The following is a 20,399-nucleotide window of genomic DNA, read 5'->3' on the forward strand; positions in this document are numbered from 1 at the left end:
TTGGCTCCCCGGCTAATAAGACAATTTGATGAATCTCTCTTCCTCTCACACACCTCCCCCCATTCACAATCAGTCACTAAAAAAAGATGTGAGCCTTTCAATGCCCCCCTCCCCCATTGGATTTGCATTGTGCATTACGGATGAAAGTAGCTAAATTCGTAATGCAAATTGCAACATTGCAACAGCACAATGTTTACCCAGAACGCGAAATACAAAGCATACAGACAAATGGCACAGAATGCTGTTTACGCAACAGATTACGCATGCGTCGAAAACACCAAGTGGTTTGTGCCGTGTAAGTCCTAGACGTTCGAGTGATGGCTTGTTTGAAAGCTATGATTCTCCAAAACAATATTCAGTTGCTCAGGAAATCATACACCTTCACTGTCCAGAGCAAATGGCAAGCTAAACGCGGGAGGTGACATTTGAATAGCTGTGCGTCATTGGCCTTTCACGGCTGTAGCTTTCCATAGGATGATCTGATTGGCTAGTGGCTGGTGTCATTCAAAAGCTAAGACCTTCGAGAACATCATTCTGAAATTGTTTTGCGCAAATTCGTGCAGCGTAGTGGATTCCTCTGCCCTCAAAGACGTTTGTAGTGAAGAAATAGAACTACGAAAGGATGCAGGAAGCCAAGAAACATTGGGGTTATCACAAAAACACAAGGATTTCAAGTAAATGGCCTGCATATCCCAAAAGTATAGATACTTGATGACTTACACAAGAGATCTTGGATCATATAAAGTTCGTTGGGAATATTGACAAACAAGGTTAGTACACACTGTTTTCGGTTGCAATTTTGATGACATCACAGACAGAGAAGATCAGCCCAATGTTAGCTATGTGAAAAGTGTTGTTCGTGGGTGGGCTCAAATGAAAGCTGACGTCTCTGCTTTCAAACGGTGTGCGGTATGACAATTATAAGCTTGTGTACTGTCTACAGGACATCAATTTCTTTCAAAATTTGTAAACAAAATGGCGTCAGTGGGTCGTGAGCGACCCAGTGGCGATTAACAGGCTAAAGGAAATGTACGAGATTTTACACTTTAAAGCCCTGTTTTCAGAACATTTTTGATGACATACAATGGAATTTACAGTAGACACACTTACTATAGAATGTGTACACTATGACAAGAGTTGCCAACTGTGTTTCACTTGTAAATGTTGTTATTAAAACAGTCCATACACCCACCCCACCCATTTTAATTGTACCTCAGAGAACAGCCATGTCTCATGTATGCAACCCCTTTTACCTCTGTATTGCAAAATAAAACATTTTTGACAGTTAATGTATGCATGGGCCAATATGCATAGATGAATAATATGTTAGATTTGTGCACTAGTGTTATTGTTGTGTGTTATTGTGAATATTTATGCTATGTGTATTCTGTGTATGTGTTGCTGGACAACTTAATTATCTACAGGAGGCCAAAGATGTAATTTGCTTTAAAATAAATAAATAAATGAAAATTCACATTGGAATATGTCTGTGTTACAGGCTTTGATTGTGATTACTTAGGTAACAGTGCGTGCTTGGACAGGTGTCCTCACACGGGGCAACAGATATGTAGTAGGTGTCACGTGAGGATTGGGATCCTCACAGCGCTTCACCAGAATATGTAGGCAAATCGCGTTTGGGGAATTTATTTAATTATGAATTAATGAATAAATCAAAATGCAATAAAAGACTAGTCTCATGAAATCTTTGAATATTATTTATCAACTTACTTGCAATTAATAGCCTTCGACCGAGCTTTTTGCCTGGGTGTCTTGGCTGACATAGTAACACAGGAATTACTGTTTTACTGTGCACCGCCAATCACACAGTGTACAAACACTCCATATTGATCTTAATCTTTTGCAATTAATTGTGGAGCACTGGGATTAATATTCAAATATTTTATGAGATTGATCTTTTATTGCATTTTGATTTATTCATTTATGAAATATTACATAATGGTATTTATTTTCCGGTTATCATTACATTACATTAGACACTTTCATTCAAAGCAATTCTCAAACAAGGGCATACAGTAATCAATAGCATACTATACGTGTGGAATATACAGGCCTGCAGGGCTTGACATAAACTTTTTCATCCACCGGCCACTGTGGCTAGTGGTTTTCCCGAGTCATTAGCCATTCAGGTATTCCACTAGCCACCAGTTTTTTTTCTTTATCATGATGGCATGAATCTAACCTAAGAAGATGAGGTGCTAAACAGGCCCGTAGGGAGGGGGGGATCGAGGAGATCGTTCGACCCCCCCACCCCATCCGCAACGCGAAAAATGTATTTACATCGAGCTGCATCTTTACAACTTGGGGAGGGGAGGGGTCGATTTTAAACGCTTAGCGTTGTTTATATTTACCAGCGCTCAAGAGTCCCAGTGAGTAGCAATATCACAGGCAAGAACGAAACTCTGTTTACTAACTTGCCGTGTCGGATTGTGTGCAATATAATGGTGTAGCCAAGCCTATTTTTCGCCCCTAATCAGAGCGATATTTTCTAGATACTGAGATCAGCGTGTCTCCTGCCTATGCTGGTAATATAGCTAAACCCACTATAACGCCGTGAATGTCACTCTTTGAAGTGAACGACAGGAGCTGCCCTGAGCACTTTTGTCTCCCCCTCCATCTCGCTATGCTTACTAGTGCAGCCCCAGAGCTGTCAGTCCCACCCGTCTAGACTGCTAGGTATCCTTTGACGCAGATAAATGTGGCAATAACATTCTCTAGTCTCTCACTTGCAGTGCTGATGATCAAGATAGATTATTTTGTAGATCTACGGTAGGGCTTGAGTCACATTCCAACTATAGGCCTAAGTTTTCAGTTTCCAAATTTAAAGATATTTCTTTAAAAAAGCACAAGTAAACTGATCAAAAACGTATCAAATGCCTATAAACTGAAAATAAGTTAGGACTACTTATGTTCCTTATTCCTAAATTCATAATTCCTGGCACTGTGGTCAGAAAAGGTGTCTCCATCACCTAAACAGCACAACCTCTGTCCTACGCGTGCCTAAAGTGTGAATCTTCAAACACGCACCAAATCAGAATCGCCTACAGGCGCTTAGTGGTAAGACACATTTCTGAAACTACTGTCCTTAAAGGGACACTGTGCAGGAAATGGTCAAAAAAGGTGTTGCAACTATGCTGCTTATTGAAATTGGGCTGCCTATTGCCAAATTTGATCTTTACAGGAAAGCTAAAAATGGCTATTTTTGGAAATTCAAAATGGCGGACCATGGAGAAGATCCCCCTTTTCATGTATGAAAAATGAAATTTTTCCAGTCATAATGAAAACTTAGTAAGTAAGTATTCATGAAAAAGGTAACATTAGTGAATGGGCAGCATGAATTCTAGAAATAAACAACTAAAAATCTCACACAGTGTCCCTTTAAATTGCCTGTTGCTCCCAAGGCCATAGTAAATGAAATGCAGTACGGATTAAAAATGTAAAAATGTATGGATAGAGTAAATGTGAGTAGAACAGTGTAGTTTTCCCTGCACTTGATGATTGTGTTTCAGGTGCAGATGTTAGCTGTGTTTGCTTTTTGTTAAAATCGTTTTATGAAAAATGCAATATATCTGCTTGTTAAAATGAACAAAACTCTCAAATTTCTATGTGCACATTAGAAAATAATTGCTAGAATAAAATATTATGTCTGATTTGAACACTTTACAATTGACTTAAATCTCTCTATTATGCTGTATTCAGTGAGTCAGGATGTGGAGGCTGAGCCAACAGCTAGTAGCAGTGGGAGGCAAGGTAACAGTGCTGGGCAGCGAGATGAAGTGGCTGAGAGAGAGAGAGAGAGAGAGAGAGACAAATTCCAGGTAAATATGGATAAGGTATATTAAAAGAAGCGTGCTTGCGTATAGGGGGCATTGGAGTAGGGCGCCAAATGAAGTCCACTTTCGGGTGGAATAAGCTGCCAGCCAAATTGGCTAGGGACACTGAAAGTATTACTAGCCACAGCCAAGTTTCACCAGCATTTGGCCCGTTGGCTGGTGCCAGTGTCGAGCCCTGCAGGCCTGTGCATTTGTAAGTATTTGTGGGGCTTTTTGTCTCTATGATGGTAGAAGAGGAGGACAGGAAGTGAATGGGAGAGAGAAATGTGTCAGGATTGGGAAATCACCTCAGTCTGGAATTAAACCCAGGTCTCCAGTTTACCAGTTTGGTGCCTTAGCCATCTGGGCCATGGCCAAGTAAAGTTTATACTTCCATGAGAAGTCAAAGGTAGAAAGGGAAATCAGTATGTGGCCCAGTCACATGAACAATACCCACCTGTTTTGTTTGCCACATGTGAGGTGAGAAGAATCCTTATTAGGCTGTAATGCAACAGGGCTAAATGACGTCGGAGCTTCAGACCATGTGAATCGTACAAGTCATTAAAGCAGCCCATATAATTAATAAATGAAAAAGAGGACTTGATATACTATATCCTCTTTTGACACCATATATTGCAAATCTGAACAATGATGGTTCAAAAATGTATTTGTTAAAGGTGTACTGTGTAGAGGCCAGAGTAGGTATTGCATGCTGCTCATTTCAACTCTGCTGCAAGGCAAGGCACGGCACGGCAAGGCAAGTTTAATTGTACAGCGCATTTCATACACAGGTGCAACTCAATGTGCTTCAAAAACAAAGGCAAAAAGAAAGGAAACAAGGAGAGAAAGAAGGAAATTAGAGTCAAAGACCATTTAAATTTTAGGATAAGCATATTAGGATAACATTAGGTATGGTAAAAACATATGGTAAAAAATAAAAATAAGAATGATATATAATTTAAGCTAGGGGAAAGCATCTGAGAACAGCTTTGTCTGGAGTCTAGATTTAAAGCTGTCAATAGTGGGTGCATTATTTATGTCATCTGGAAGCTGGTTCATCTGCTGCTTATGACTAATTTAAATTGTTTCGTGAATATTTACTAAGTAATAAACTAATATTTACTAGTATGACCAAAGTAGGCCCTGAATTAAGTTTTGCAGCTAAAAATTTCTATTTCTGGAAATTCAAAATGGCAGACAATGGATGAAATGTGCAATTTTCCCAGTCATAATAAATAGCCTATACTTAGAATTTGTTGGTGGTGGTAAGTATTTGTGAAAAAGGTACGATTCGTGAAAGGGAATCATGAATTGCAAATAAACTAGTTAAGATATTACATAGTGCACCTTTAAAGCAACTATATCAAAGACCCAGAGGGAGCTATTGTCTCATATTGATGCCTATACCAGAGAGAGTAGAGAGAGAGAGGTTCCATTGGCCCATTGTTTCCGGGTTCTATTATTGCAAGGGGGAGGGGGGAAATCCCCCTTTAGGCAGACCTAGGCAGACCTAAGGACTGTTCTATTCGATGGCAGGAGTATTATGACACAGCCCTTTAGGCAGACCGCAACCTGGTCATGTTAGGTGTCCATAGCAACCTATTACATTGGCATATCTCTATATACTTAAAGAATCTCTGCCTATACTGTGTATGTGAAGAGGGATTCCATCTTTTACTTTTTGTAAACGGTGGTGGTTGGTGATTATTTTCTTTCAATTTTGTGCATGATAGGCTTTAGTTAAGGAGTTAGGTAAGTCACCGGAAGATTCACATGATTTTATTTTGAGGAGTTAAGGTAGATTTCTGATTTTGAGTTAGGCTTTTACATCAGGGTTTTTTCCCCCCTCCAATACTTTTTTGAGTTACGTGACATCTTGTTTTTCAACCAGGCATTAGACGCGTTTTTTGTTACCTTGAAAACGTGAAGAATTAAAAATCGCCACCTTTTCTCCCCATTCCTGTTGTAATTTATGTTCCATACCGATATTTTACTTTTAATGGGTTTTTAACAAGGGCACTTATATTTCTGTGAGCTATTAGTTGATCAGCTCTCTATTCCCAGTTACACTTCCTTAAGTCACATGACATGCTGCCTGGTTGCTTCATTGCCATGAGATAAATACTTTGCAAACACTTGAACTCATTCAGTTTGAGGAAGAGCATGTTCCAATTAAGACTGTGTTGTCATTGTCTTTGGCTGTTGGCAAGTCTCATTTGTCAAGCAGGTAAGTAAAAAGAACCAAAACAAGACTGAAAAAAAGTGTATTTTAATTTGTATGTGTATCTGTGTCAGACAACTTTGCTTGATTGCAAGAAATTGAATGGTGTTTCCAGTACAGTATGTACACGAAACTTGAGTTTGTATCTTGTGAACTGTGAACATTTTTTTTAAACAAGAAACATATGATATGATGTATACATAAATAGTTACTGCACATAATTTTGTGAAATAAATAATACTTCACAGTATATATCTTATATTTCAGATGGTTACTGCATGTACAGATGGATGAGGTGCTACTCCAACACAATGAATCTGACCGACATGGTTTATGTCGGGTCTTACTTTTACAACAAAATGGAGTTTCTGGTATATAACAGCACAGTGAGCGAGTATGTTGGATACTTCGATGTGGGCATGCAGTGGGCAAAACAGAAAAATGAAAACGCCGCGCACATGGAGTATCAGAGAAACACTTCGTACAGACTGTGTAACATCAACGCTCGTTTGCATCGGGAGTATCGCGCCATTGTTGGTGAGCACATCAACATTATAGGCTATAGAGTATAGAGTATTGTGTCATTTATTGTGAATATTTGCACTCAATCACAGTGAATTGCCATAGTCATATGAAAAACAAGGTGAAGTGCAGCACTATGGTATACAACAAAACGTCTCAGTACTCTCAAGGCTAAAATTGAGAATTGCTGATACTCTATACTGAGTATTACTGTGTATTACTGCCAGGGGCGGCACTATGGGGGTGGGGGTGGGTGGGCTTAGGGCCCTCCCATATTGGTGGTAGGGGCCCCATTTCAAACTTGGCAGGCCATTTGGGGGGCCTATTCCTTAACAAACATTCACACAGTGAGGAGAGGCAAAATGCTAAGCAGCCGTTCACGTGAGCGCACTTTTTGAGAGACAGCAGTCACCAAACAATCAGAGGTTGCAGAGCGATCCTCAGCTGTGCGTGCGGACAGGAATGTACACACAAGAAACATAGGAGTATTGCCAGTGCAATTACCTGTGTGCAATTGTTCCGCCATTCATTACTGTAACAAAAAAGGCCATGTCCTCAATGTAGAAGACTATTAGCATAGACTTGCCATTAGGCAAACCTAAGCAATTGCCTGGGGCCCCAACCAAATCTGCCCTGCATAGGGGGGCCCAAACTGTCACACCAGTCACGATAATCACACAAAAAAGTAGGCCTGATCTTAATTTGCCACGTATGTAAAGTAATTGAAGATATATATGATACAAAACACTAAAAAAGCACAATCACTCCTTCCTTGACAGTTGGTGACGTGTTTAAAGAATGATTTGAGGGCCCCATGTTTATGTTTTGCCTAGGACCCCAAACTGTCTAGATCCGCCCCTGACTACTAGGCTGCATATTGATCATCACCCTCCCACTATCACTGTAACAGCTCAGGTGAAAATGATGGTACATACAGTATATTGCTGTTTCACAGCACTGATTGAACTTTCCTAGGCCCTAGTTGTTATTATTGCATATTGTTGTATAGTCTTTTGGTTATTACTATCTTGGTAACAACTAGCTTATAACAGAGTTTCTGCATTAAAGGGTTAAATATAGAGATGCACCGGATCCAAGATCCGGTTCTGGATCCGGCAGGATAATAGGGTTTTTCACGGGATCCGGATCCGGTTCCAGGATACAGGATCCGGTAGCCGAGGCTTTTCTGTCAAAATAGTTTGAGCCAACGTGATAAAAAGGGCCCACGTGTGTGACTATAGTCTCTTTTCCATTGGGTTCCGCGTTCCGGTGTGGGCTTTATAAATATTCATGAAACTTGACGGGGGGGTCGATGGTGCTGTCTCGCACGCATTTCCATACAACAGGGACTAGAACTGGGCCGTATGATCAGCTGCTGCAACTAGCCGCGACAACACCGTGTTTTCACGCCATGGTGAATCTAAGCCCTAATCTAAACAATAGGACCTATATAGGACTAAATATAACCAGCGATCTCCTTCTCTTAGACCCATAGACATGTGTTTGGGCTTGTTCGAAAGCTGAGATTCTTAGCTTTTTACAGGTTTTCACAGAACGTTTTTATGTTCTTTCAATCCAAAGTTACATAACTTCAAGCGAAAAAATAGCGCTTTCCAACCATTTTTTTTTTTAACTCGTCATTTTTTCCCCGAACAGCCAGCGATCACCTTAACCTAGACCTACAGACATGTGTTAGCGTTTGTTCAAAAGCTGAGATTCTTAGCTTTTTACGGCACGTGTTTATGTTCTTTAAATCCAAAGTTATTTAACTTTAAGCGGTCGCCACTTCAAGTAAACAATGGCGTTCTCCAGCCGGATAGAGAGGAAATCTTTTTTGCCATGGCTGTGTTCTTTGTTCCCTCGAATAAACCACAGTTGTCTTTTTCATTCGAAATTTTCATTTTTACATTTAACAGCAAACTCGCCATCCCTCTGCAGGTTCATATATGAAGATATGTGCAATAATGAAAAGGGCTATTTTAGTGTGCCCTATTATGCATGGTGGTAAAAAATAGGCTAATAATATAACTCCTTGGCCAAGGACTGGAGTTAGGCTACTTTAAAGAACATGATAAGAGCAAATTTTCTCTGTTTACTGTAAAAACTGCCGACAGAAAAGCGATGTTGATTTTTAAAGTGCGTGGGTGGGGATAGGTGTTTGCACATGCCGGTAAATCCTAACACAGCAACATGTAGCCTAGTGGAACTAAGCTCCGCACGCCTCGAACCACGTCTTTCTCGATTCTATAATCACCCCTGTTTGAGCCCTGTTTGAGCTGATGATGGGTGTGTATGGGTGGAGTAAATGCAAAAAGAAAACGAAACCACGCCCCAGCAGTGCGCAGCCCCGTTCTAACAGGGCTAGTGGAAAGAACCTATATGTGTTTCAACCGTTTCATAGGATCCGGTATCCGGTTCCGGATCCGGCAGGATCTTAGGCAGTGGATCCGGTATCCGAAAGGATCTTAAAAATCAGGATCCGGTGCATCTCTAGTTAAATATGATGGTCAAGTAATATATTGCCATATGCCTACTCCCCTACCCCTTCACTCCCATTCCAACAGTTCAGTTTAAACATTTTTATTGGACAGTATTTGATTAAATGTAGGCTATTCGTTGTTTAAGCTGTTATTGGACTGTATGAAATTAAATGTGTTGGTAAACTGATATTTCGCCACACTGCCCACTCCCCTTCCAATTGTTTGCTAGATATTATTGCAATATTTAAGTGGTTATTGGTTAATGCTAGCATCAATAATATTAGTAATATACTATGTGTTGATATTTCACAACACTCCCACTCCCCTTCCCACAGCTCAGCCCGATGTGAAGCTGAGTCTGGTGAGGTCATCAGAGAGGAACAAGCCTGCCATGCTGATGTGCAGTGCCTACAACTTCTACCCAAAGCTGATCCGCGTGACCTGGTACAGGGATGGCCGCAGGGCCACCAGCGATGTCTCAGCCACGGAGGAGCTGGCGGATGGGGACTGGTACTACCAGATCCACTCCCACCTGGAGTTCACCCCCAAAGCTGGAGAGAAGATCTCCTGTGTGGTGGAGCACGCCAGCCTCAAGGAGCCTCTGGAGGTTGTATGGGGTGAGGACTTGTTCAGCTGTATGATAACCACAATCAGGGCCGGATTAAGGTGGCCGGGGGCCCCTAGGCTACAGGTTGCTGTAAGCCCCCACGGAAGGCAAATTTTGGGACAATATTACATATGCCAGGTGTTTAGGATGGCACGTCTGCCAATTGTGGAGAGGAATTTTTCAATACTGCATCTTGTCACAATTATGCAGTCGTTTATCCCCTCCCCCCCCCTTTTTTTTGGCCAATTGGGGGCCCCCTGGCATGTGGGGGGGCTAGGCTGCAACCATATCTAGCCTGTGCATTAATCCAGCCCTGACCACAATAACAACAATAACCAGCAATCTTATATCCTGTTTGTATGTGTGTGTTCTCTGTTAGAATCCTCCATGGCCTCGTCAGAGAGGACCAAGGTGGCGATTGGGGCTGCAGGATTGATGCTGGGACTGCTGGTCTGTTCTGCTGGACTGCTCTACTACAGAAAGAAGACTCAAGGTTAGCATCAGAAATTACCACAATATAGAAAATAATTGCATTTCAAGATATAGTATAACAGTGTTTTAAACTCACTATAGAAAAACAAAGACGTACAATGCAGTGGAGTCTGCGTATGTTGTTTGTTGTTATTTTTATATTTGTTTTTTTTACATAGACGTAAGTGTTCAGTCTTACTTAATTGACTAAGTGATCAGTAATGATAGAGTGCTTACTGTATGTGTGAAACTGTACTTGTCCTTGTAATTCTGACATTTTTTAACATTTCATTATTCTCTCCTGTCTAGAGTGGACTGCAGAGCACATTGCAACAGCACCTTTAGCTACTGACAACCTGCCTTGTGATCTTACTCGCCTTTAAAGGAAACATACAATATGTTACACTTTAAAACCCTGTTTTCAGATCATTTTTGGTGACAATGTAATGATACAATGTATTTTACAGTAGACACACATGTAGGTCAACTATAGAGTGTGCACCAGTGGTCACCAACCTTTTTATGCCTGAGATCTCCAACCTCTGCCTAGATGGCAAGCAAGATCTACCTGAAGTGTTGACAGAAATAAAAATCCAGTCAAGACTGAGTCAAGCTGAGGCTTTTAATTTAGCCTTATTTTAGCTGAATTTGATATCAGAAGGCTGTAGTGATATGGGAGTCAATGTGATGGATGTGATAACTGAACATGGTCATGTATGCTTTGTAGGCCTTATTGGCTGAATATAAGACAACTGAATATAATATCACCCCCCCACACACACACAGAGTTTTTTTTTTTTAAACTTAATTTTGTTTCACATAGGAGTTTTTTAAATAGCAAATGCTGCTTTCATTGAGTTGGAGAAGTAGATGCTTTTGTTTTCCCATGTTTAAATAGAATACAGCCGTCTCCAAAATTGTTGTCGCCTATCCATCTGTTTGGAATAACAGCTAATAACCTGACTTTCAATTAATCACTTGGCTTCAGAAGTCACTCATATGAAAGCTACAACCCTCCCAAATGAAAATGTATGTACAAAAATAAATTTCATGCACCAAAGAAAGATTGACCCTTTAATGAACACACACAGGGCAGATTTTCACAAGACAAAAGTTTTGTCGCCTATCGAACATAATGTGAAAATGAGCAGATAAGTCACATCAAAACACTTCAAATACGCAGATCGGGTGTCGTACTTATTCAATTAATCACTCTCACCTCTTAAAAAAATCAACTTTGGCCTTAGGTGTATGTCTAGGGTCATTGTAATCATGGAAAGCAACACAATGAAAAACAATGAAGGTCAATGAGAGATGGTGACATATATTCGTAGAGCAATACATGTTTAACTTCATGATTTAATCAATGATAAAAGCCCTCAAACACCTGCAGCATGTATGCAGCTCCTCATAAGAGCTGTATCCCTACCATGTTTCACTTTATGCACCATTTTCCTTTTTTCATATTCTTCTTGGCTGTACATTTCACAATATAATTTCCATTAACACTTAATTAATTAAAAGAGCACAGATAGCCAGCCTACTCAGCATAGAGGCCCTTTCCAGGTTGCAATATGAAGAGAGACACTAACAACACAATATACTTAAATAGTTTAATAAAAGTGCAGTGCAGTGCAGTGTATGTTTCAGGAGTGGGTGTCAACAGGGTCTGTTCTAGGGGCGGGTCAACCAGGCAATTGCTTCAGGCCACACCCAAGAGGGGGCGGTCACATTGCAAAACCCTGGGCCCAAATGACATTGTGACATTGCCTTAAACATGTTAAAATAGTTTTAAACATATTAAAATTGTTTAAAAGTGTTATTCACATCACTAGAACATGTCAAACTAGTGTTAGTTATTCTAAGCATTTATTTATTTATTTATTAAAGGGACACTGTGCACGAAATGGTCAAAAAAGGTACTGCAACTATGCTGCTCATTGAAACTGTGCTGCCTATTGCCAAATTTGATCTTTACATGAAAGTTTACTAAGTAATAAACAAATATTTTCTAGTATGGTCCAAGTACAATCATTTTTGCAGCTAAAATTTGCTATTTTTGGAAATTCAAAATGGGTGACCATGGAGAAGATCCCCCTTTTCATTTTTGCAATTTTTCCTGTCATAATGAATACTTAGAATTTGATGCTGGTGGTAAGTATTCATGAAAAAGGTAACATTAGTGAATGGGTAGCATGAATTCTGGAAATAACAAAAAATATCACACAGTGTCCCTTTAAGGATTGTATTACGTACTATGAATGTATCATTCTTAGGCATAGTGGATTTTACAAACGGGAGGTAATATAAAAGTTTTTATTTCAAATCCCAATTTACTTTGTATACACCCGCAATTACAGCAATGTTTCTATGGGGATATATTTACTAACATACAAATGGTTAGGAAAAAGGCAACAGAAACAGTTGTCAAATTGAACCGTATTCCATTACTAATTTGTTGATAAGGTCTTGATCGATGTTGAGCATGCAGGGACTTGGCTGTAAACAAACAAACACAAAATTAAAAGGCATATGGATGACAACAGAGTCCTCCCTGTATCCCAAAGCTTATCGTAAAAGTTTTTGAAGAAAAGTGTTTGTTTGACATCAATGGTAGACTTACTCTAAGAAGAAGGAACCAATATCCGCACTGTCAAAAATAAACAATGAAAAACATATAATGACTCCAAACTCCTTGGTCACACAATACAATCTGATACTGTTATTATTTTTTAATATTTCTTCCAAGAACTTCCAGGTTCTTCCGAGGACTAATTTGTCACTACACGTAAGGTGCTGGGAACTTTTCAGGGTTCCCTCCTGGTGGCAAACAGAAGTTTCTTAAAGGAACTTCTAAAATGTAATGAGCATTTTAACCCATTAAAACCTACAAACTCATCTGTAACACTCTGGCACTACACTCACTACACACATCTACACTACAACATTACACACACTACACAGCGCTAGACTCTGACACTACACACTTCTACATTACACTACAGTAACACTACACACTTCTACATCATAACACTACACAGAGCTACACTCTAACACTACAGTAACACCACATACCTCTAGACTTCCTCTTGTAGTTGATGAAGCCAGCAGCAGTGACGACGAACCCCAGCACCAGGCCTGCTGCCCCAATGGCAATCTTATTCCTCTCAGGCTCAGGCATGGAGGAGTCTGGGGGAACATTCAGGCATATTTGGCTATTTATATTTGCGTACTCTGTGTGTGTGTGTGTGTGTGTGTGTGTGTGTGTGTGTGTGTGTGTGTGTGTGTGTGTGTGTGTGTGTGTGTGTATGTTTGTGTGTGTGTGTGCGTGTGTGCGCGTGCATATTTATATATATGTATGAAAGAGTGATGATGATGATTGTCCTCACCCCAATGGGCCACAAAAGGCTCCTTGAGGCTGGTGTGGTGCACCTCACAGGTGACCTTCTCTCCAGCTTTGGGGGTGAACTCCAGGTGGGAGTGGATCTGGTAGTACCAGTCCCCATCCGCCAGCTCCTCCGTGGATATCACACTGCCAGTCACCTCCTTGCCATCTTTGTACCAGGCCATCTTGATCATCTTGGGGTAATAGTCATAGGCACTGCACATCAGGAGACCAGGCTTATCTCCAATGGAGGGCTTCCCCAGTCTTAGAGTCACCTTGGGCTTAACTGTAAGACGTAATCATAGGCATCATGGCTTTAATACAGCATGACAAAATAAATATTTTGTAATTGTATTAAAATTCTGATATTACCATATGATGCTTCAAATGTAGACTTGTAGATCGTATCATTTAGTATTTAAGCACAGGGAGCCTCACAAAATGTTAAATGAAGCAACTTTTTAAATTACATTCACTTTGAGATTGTGGGATTTTCTTCTATGGAACAATGTACTGTACATGTAAAATAACTGGCAAAACGGGCCAGTATTTTCTACACACCTAGATATTCATTCTGATTGTGGAAAATTGTTACACATGATATGCTGTTACTTGTTAACAGGCTGTGTATACTCAATAGTGCTTAATTTTTGTGAAATTATATTATTCACACAATATTTATAAAATTCCCTAAAATATTTATGCAATTCATACTTGTCAATGTTATACAATTCACATTGTCTACATATTGCTCGGGTTTGAATCAAAAATCTATATCATCATAATCATAATTTGCATATGTACTGTAGGCTATGTAGTATAATCTCGAAATGGAAATGTATTTGCCAATCTAGGCAAGACTAAATTATAGCTACAGTATTATTCAATGTAGGCCTAATGAAACAAATTATTGCATGAAATTATTAAACTATTTAAGATTGAACCGAAACTGAAATATTAGAAACTGAAATAAAGACAGTCCACATGAGCCTACAAGAAACAAAAAACTTGTCACTTATACAGGCAACAGGCGATAGAACTTTGTAGGCTACCAAAAATGTTCATTCAGAAGTTGACGTTGCTCTGTAGGCCTATTTTATTTTGCCTACTTTTCGAGACCCTGATGTCTTTTTCTCTGTCGCTTGAAGTAGTAATATAAGCGCGCTTAGACTTTTAAAATAGAAGAGAATGAAAGACAAAAAAAAAACACACAAAAAAACCCTGCCGCGTTAAGTGTTAACAAAATTGTCGGGCAATAATGACCTCAATAGTTAACAGACTGTTAACGCACTGTTAACACGTTAGCGTTGCCTTGCCGTATTATTTACATCAAACAATGAGTGATTCTTTCCTCACCTGACTTTGTCAGAATGTAAGTAATGTCATTCTGGACATTATACTGGCAGATTATGTCCTTCTGAGCCCTTTCGATCTCCAACTCTTCTGTGTCGTTGTTCCATTGCTCTGCATGATACACTCCAAACTCAGTGAACCCCACATACTTCCCCACTGTGTTGTTGAACGTTACGACAGGAGCCTTGTTGAACCAGTACGTGTCAATATACTCCAAGTCACTCAGGTCCCAGGAGCTGAAGCGACACTGGCGCACACGATAGGTGTAGTATCCATCAAATCCATCTGCAGATAAAAAAACATTGGCAATCAAACTGCATTCATAATGTGTTTGTGTTTTACATAATTTGCGTAATAAAGCCTGATTACCTATATGTAGAGCCTTGTTATAGGCCTACAAAGAAAAGCTCAATATATTGATACATTTACTGCAATATAAATTCAGAATACTAGCCTAACGCATGTCTTTAAACATGGAAAATACTGGTTAGCTTCATATTGAGTTGCTGTTAATTACAATGTTCTCTTTCGGTCAGATCGTTCGACATCTCACTATGGGATACGCCTCTCTGCGTGACCATTCGCACATAACCACCACGCATAGCTCATTTCCGTTATTCTGATCTCTTTTTGCCCATGACGTTGCCAGGTCCTGCAACTTAACTGTCCACCAAACGAGCTAGTAAAGCCGTTTCCAGGCATCCAGAACAGGTATTAGATTAGATTAGATAACATTATTAGTACCCAAAGGTAGATTTGGTTTGCAGACAAGTGATCTCCACACATACAAGACAGAACATCTTAAACATTTAGGACACACTTATACAAGCATTCCACACCTTTTCAGGATACCAAAAAGTTGTGCATCCTATTGAAGGGACATGGAGTCACATAGTGACAAAAATGGTATCTTATCTAGGCCTATAGGACCTTTATACATTAAATGATATACATACATAAGAAAATATAAATATGGTAAAACAATAAAAACATGATAAAATAAAAATAAAATCTTCAATCACTGTCTATGTTTAGAGGCTATATTGTTTATTTCTCTAATGGCAGAGGGGACAAAGCTTCCTCTGAAGCATTTTGTTTTGCTGGCGGTTTGGCTGTATCTGTGACCGGATGGCAGGAGCTGGAATTCCCTATATATTGGGTGGGAAACATCTTCTAAGATTGACTCAGCCATCCTCAGCAACTATCTGTTGTAGAGGGCTTCAGGGCTAAGCTGTGGCTCTCCAATGAGCCTGCTGGACCGCTTGACCACTTGGTTGAGGGAGTTTTTGTTTTTAAGGGACAGGTTGTTGAACCAGCATGCCAGGCAGAAGGATAAAATAGATTCAATAAAAGCAGGATATAAAAAAGAGTCCATAAGGTTCGGTCAATGTGAAAGTAAGACAATTTTGTCAGACAGTACAGATGCTTGTTGGCCTTCTTAAAGGGGCATTCCACCGGTGGAGACATGAATATGTATTGAAAGTGGGTCATATAATATAGTAGAATAGTAGTATAAATTTCTAATTTGGTGCCTTCTTGGCCGAGAAAAGGCAGAAAATGACTTTTTAGTGCTTGTGGATTTGTGACAACAATCCCCATAATGCACTGCCATGTTCAAGTTTCACAGGCTTCACCCAGTTATTTGGGACTCTACGCATCATCCCTCACTCAGCTTGCAGGCAGTGTTGCCAGATTGGGCTGTTTCCTGCCCCATTGGGCTGCTTAGGATAGCCGTGTGCAGGTAAAAATGGCATTTAGCAGAAAAACCTGCCCAATTTTAGCCATAGAAATCAATAGAATTGGGCGGGATTTTGAGCTTCTAGGCGGGTTTTGACCATTTTTAGGGCTGGAAATCATCAGCCTCATCTGGCAACCCTGCTTGCAGGTGCATCACAGGTGCATCACAGAGTCAAATGATAGCAAGAGAGAAACACACATTTTAAGACTTAACATTCACAGGTGATCCCACTTGGTTTGGCTAAAACTTGGTCTCATCTCATTGCAGGTAATTGACCCCACCCCCTAATTGTAGACAATTAGATAGCTTGCCAACTTCCAAAACAAAACAAAAAAGCGAAAAAACAATACACAAAGAACATTGTCAATAAAACCACAGCTACAATTATTACAAGACCAGAGCCGCGATGCTGGAGCAATTTGTTACAGAAAGCAAGACATATTGAGTTCCTCATTTATGCCATGAGACTCCACTGAATTTAGAGTATGAATCCAAAATGCCTTTCTAGAATTTTCTAACCACAATGCATCAAACGGGCAAAGTGCGCATGCCCACTGCCTAGCAAAAATCGTACTGCGTCATCACGAACGAGCCCACTGATCTGTGATAGGTCTGTTAGAGCATTAGGTCCAACCCCCTCTGGGCGGGGTTGAAAGGGTGGGGAAAGGCTTAGTCTCAACAGAAATCCACCTCTCTTTCACTTCCTCCTACAATGATGCAAAATGACGATTTTTACATCATTGTAGGAGGAAGTGTTAAGAGGTGAATACGGATTTCTCCTGTCTCAGGGGGAATTGAGAGAGTGTTGCATGACCATTCAAAAGTATGACTGGGTGTCTAGCAATGGAAAGCCTAATGCAAATGCGTGGAATGTCCCTTTAAAAACAGCTTCACAATTTGCCTTAAAGGTGAGCTTATTATCAATGACTGTTCCGAGATATTTGTATTTGTCCACAGTCTCCACTGCCTGGCCATTTATTTCCGTGGGCTTCGGCGTCTGTGAATGCTTCCTAAAGTCAATTATCATGTCCTTTGTTTTCATAGGTATCTCCACCTAGTTTAAAGGTGAGCTTATTATCAATGACTGTTCCGAGATATCTGATTTGTCCACAGTCTCCACTGCCTGGCCATTTATTTCTGTGGGCTTCGGCGTCTGTGAATGCTTCCTAAAGTCAATTATCATGTCCTTTGTTTTCATAGGTATCTCCACCTAGTCGACAGAGTCTTGATACTCTGACCGAGTATCTTTCATGTCTTCTTGTTACTTTGTTCGAAAAACTTTTTCACGCCCGTAGTCGAACATTTTCTGCTGATTCACTCACGAAGATTTGAGACAGTCAGAGCACGTGGAATACTGCAGGATTCTATCTCGATAGGCCCCTCATGCTCGGACGACAGGATCAGTTGCGATCTGGACAGCTTGTCTCTAATTAGCATGAAATGAACTGAGACTCTTTTTGACACGGACAAGGAAAGAAGAGAACTTTACACCAGCCTATCTGCCAGGGCATGTCAGCAAGATCAGTGGGGTTACAACTGTAATCAGAGAGAGCGAGCATTCGCTGAAACTGATTCAGATGACATGCTCTCAAATAGTGTTAAGAACTTGTGCATTCTGAACACTATAACCCCTGAGGGCATTTGGAGAGTGTGAAGCACCACATATCAACACGCTGACAAAGATGCCTTATCCTCAGGCCTGGGGAAAGGCATAATAAGGTGGCTACTTCGGTTTCTGTAACCCCAATGCCACATGGGCTCAGAGAGAGATGGTTGGCTCAGAATAACGGGGATGATTTATGCATGTTGGTTATGTGCCACTGGGCACGGCATGTAACTGGGCTCATTGGCCTAGGGACAGCATGATTGAAGAGAGATTCGGCAAATGGTCATGCAGAGAGGCGTATCCCATAGTGAGATGTCTCACTCATCTCCCTCAGAGAACCAGGGATCCAGACGTAACCTTTAGTTCATTAATACATAATAGTGGGACTACTTCAGGTGTGCATATATAGACAGTTAATCAATACCCAATTTAGCGCGTCACAATGGGAGATTCCAGACTGCCGTGGTATAAAGTATTATATAACATAGAATAGAATAATGTGTATGTGTATAGGCCTACTTGAAGAAGTTGAATTGAGCTTACCTGCTGCTAAAAGAGTTGAAAAGGTGATCCCCACACAAATGAAAAGCTGTGTTAGTGACATCCTGCAGCAATCTGAAAGACACAGAGGAAGACAAACAGTATTGAGAGGAGCACATGTAGAAATGGACCAATCAGTGTAAAGCATTATGGCATTGCATCAGTTGTTCCTATGCAGTCTGCGTTTTGAATGGACTGAAATTCAAAACGAAACATGAGTGTGTGTGTGTGAGTGTGTGTGTGTGTGTGTGTGTGTGTGTGTGTGTGTGTGTGTGTGTGTGTGTGTGTGTGTGTGTGTGTGTGTGTGTGTGTGTATTGTGTATTAGTGTGTATTGTGTACACACTAAGTGACAGTGAAAGAGGTACACACTAGTGACAGTGAAGAAGTGACAGGGTGTGTGTGTGTGTGTGTGTGTGTGTGTGTGTGTGTGTGTGTGTGTGTGTGTGTGTGTGTGTGTGTGTGTGTGTGTGTGTGTGTGTCACTCTCCAGCCTTAATCTATGCTGCACACTGTTGTGGCCCTGCACATTCCACCCCATGCATGCCCTCTGGTGGTCAATGCACTGAAACTCCACCAATCACCAAACAGCCAATCACTGGCCATATTGTAGCTGTCTTCAATGTTTCCACTCCTCTCATCAGCCTTGGCTTTAAATCCATGCCATGCACTATTCTCATGGCAAGATTGTTCACTGTCCTGGAATTTGCCCCTGAAAGACCACAATTGTACCCTCACGGTACCTTTATTTCTGAGACTGTGAGAAAGGGCTGGGACTCATGACTCCTGAATACCTTTATGACTTCACATGGGGTTTGGTTGTGTTGTAGGGATTGTTTTGGTCACATACAACACACAAAATTCCGCAAACCGCAGTCTCTGGAGATCCCTGCCTGCCCCCGGTGGGCCCAGACCTGAACCATATACCACACAGACATGCACAATTCAAAGTGGCGTCTTTAAGTAAATTGGTCAAGCTGAAGGACGGAGGGAACAGATCTATTAGATGGCTGATGACAGGAGAGATTACCACTGCCATCACCCCCTATACGCATGAACGGCCATCTGGGTACTTTGCTTGTCAATGTGCGTTACACACCTTTGTGGGGGAAAGCAAACCGAATGTCACATTAACATACATGCTGCATCGTGTAGCCTAAATGAGCACAGTCCATGCTTCAGTCGCAGCTATTTGGCTATATTATGTGAACAGCTGGCAACACAACGCGTGTTCAGTATGTTGCGTGTGAACAACGCTAGTCTACAGGTCCTTGTCTTTCGTTGATTCTTTGTGATTGCATTGCCTTTTCCCCCAATGTTTTCCCCCTTTTTCGGGCGTAACGCACATGGAAAACTTCTATGACAGGTAATAGAGGTTTACTAGCCTAGTTTTTTGTTTAAAAAATTAACCCTTTTCTTTTCTCACAGGCTGTGCGATTTGTATTCATGAGAGCATGACAAACTTTGATTTATTTTAATTAAACCATTTTGCCCTTTATTTTCAAGCTCTTTGGTTAACCAGAGTATTTAAAAGTATAATATCAAAATGATAAAGATTAGAATCTGTTTTTTACACTCAATTCACAAACTGTATTATAGAGTAAATATTTCACAGACTGTCAATTAATCCTCAGTAGCAAGCTGATAGA

At 40.6% G+C, this 20,399-nt stretch overlaps 2 protein-coding genes across 2 annotated transcripts; one reads left to right on the plus strand and one right to left on the minus strand.

Moving 5' to 3' along the window:
* Positions 1-5,997: 5,997 nt before the first annotated feature.
* On the plus strand, positions 5,998-10,688 carry LOC134446176 (rano class II histocompatibility antigen, A beta chain-like). Its single transcript, XM_063195482.1, has 5 exons — positions 5,998-6,057; positions 6,319-6,588; positions 9,389-9,670; positions 10,040-10,153; positions 10,441-10,688. The coding sequence occupies exons 2-5, from the start codon at positions 6,330-6,332 to the stop codon at positions 10,512-10,514; spliced, it is 729 nt and encodes a 242-aa protein (XP_063051552.1). The 5' UTR covers positions 5,998-6,057; positions 6,319-6,329; the 3' UTR covers positions 10,515-10,688.
* A 1,755-nt stretch (positions 10,689-12,443) lies between these two features.
* LOC134446177 (rano class II histocompatibility antigen, A beta chain-like) lies at positions 12,444-18,825 on the minus strand. The gene is made up of 6 exons (XM_063195483.1): positions 18,757-18,825; positions 14,873-15,154; positions 13,521-13,802; positions 13,207-13,320; positions 12,755-12,781; positions 12,444-12,630 (listed from the first exon to the last, which is right to left on the minus strand). The coding sequence occupies exons 1-5, from the start codon at positions 18,815-18,817 to the stop codon at positions 12,756-12,758; spliced, it is 765 nt and encodes a 254-aa protein (XP_063051553.1). The 5' UTR covers positions 18,818-18,825; the 3' UTR covers positions 12,444-12,630; position 12,755.
* Positions 18,826-20,399: the final 1,574 nt, after the last annotated feature.

Source organism: Engraulis encrasicolus, chromosome 3 (assembly GCF_034702125.1).
Source record: "Engraulis encrasicolus isolate BLACKSEA-1 chromosome 3, IST_EnEncr_1.0, whole genome shotgun sequence".
In the NCBI taxonomy this organism is placed as follows: Eukaryota; Metazoa; Chordata; class Actinopteri; order Clupeiformes; family Engraulidae; genus Engraulis; species Engraulis encrasicolus.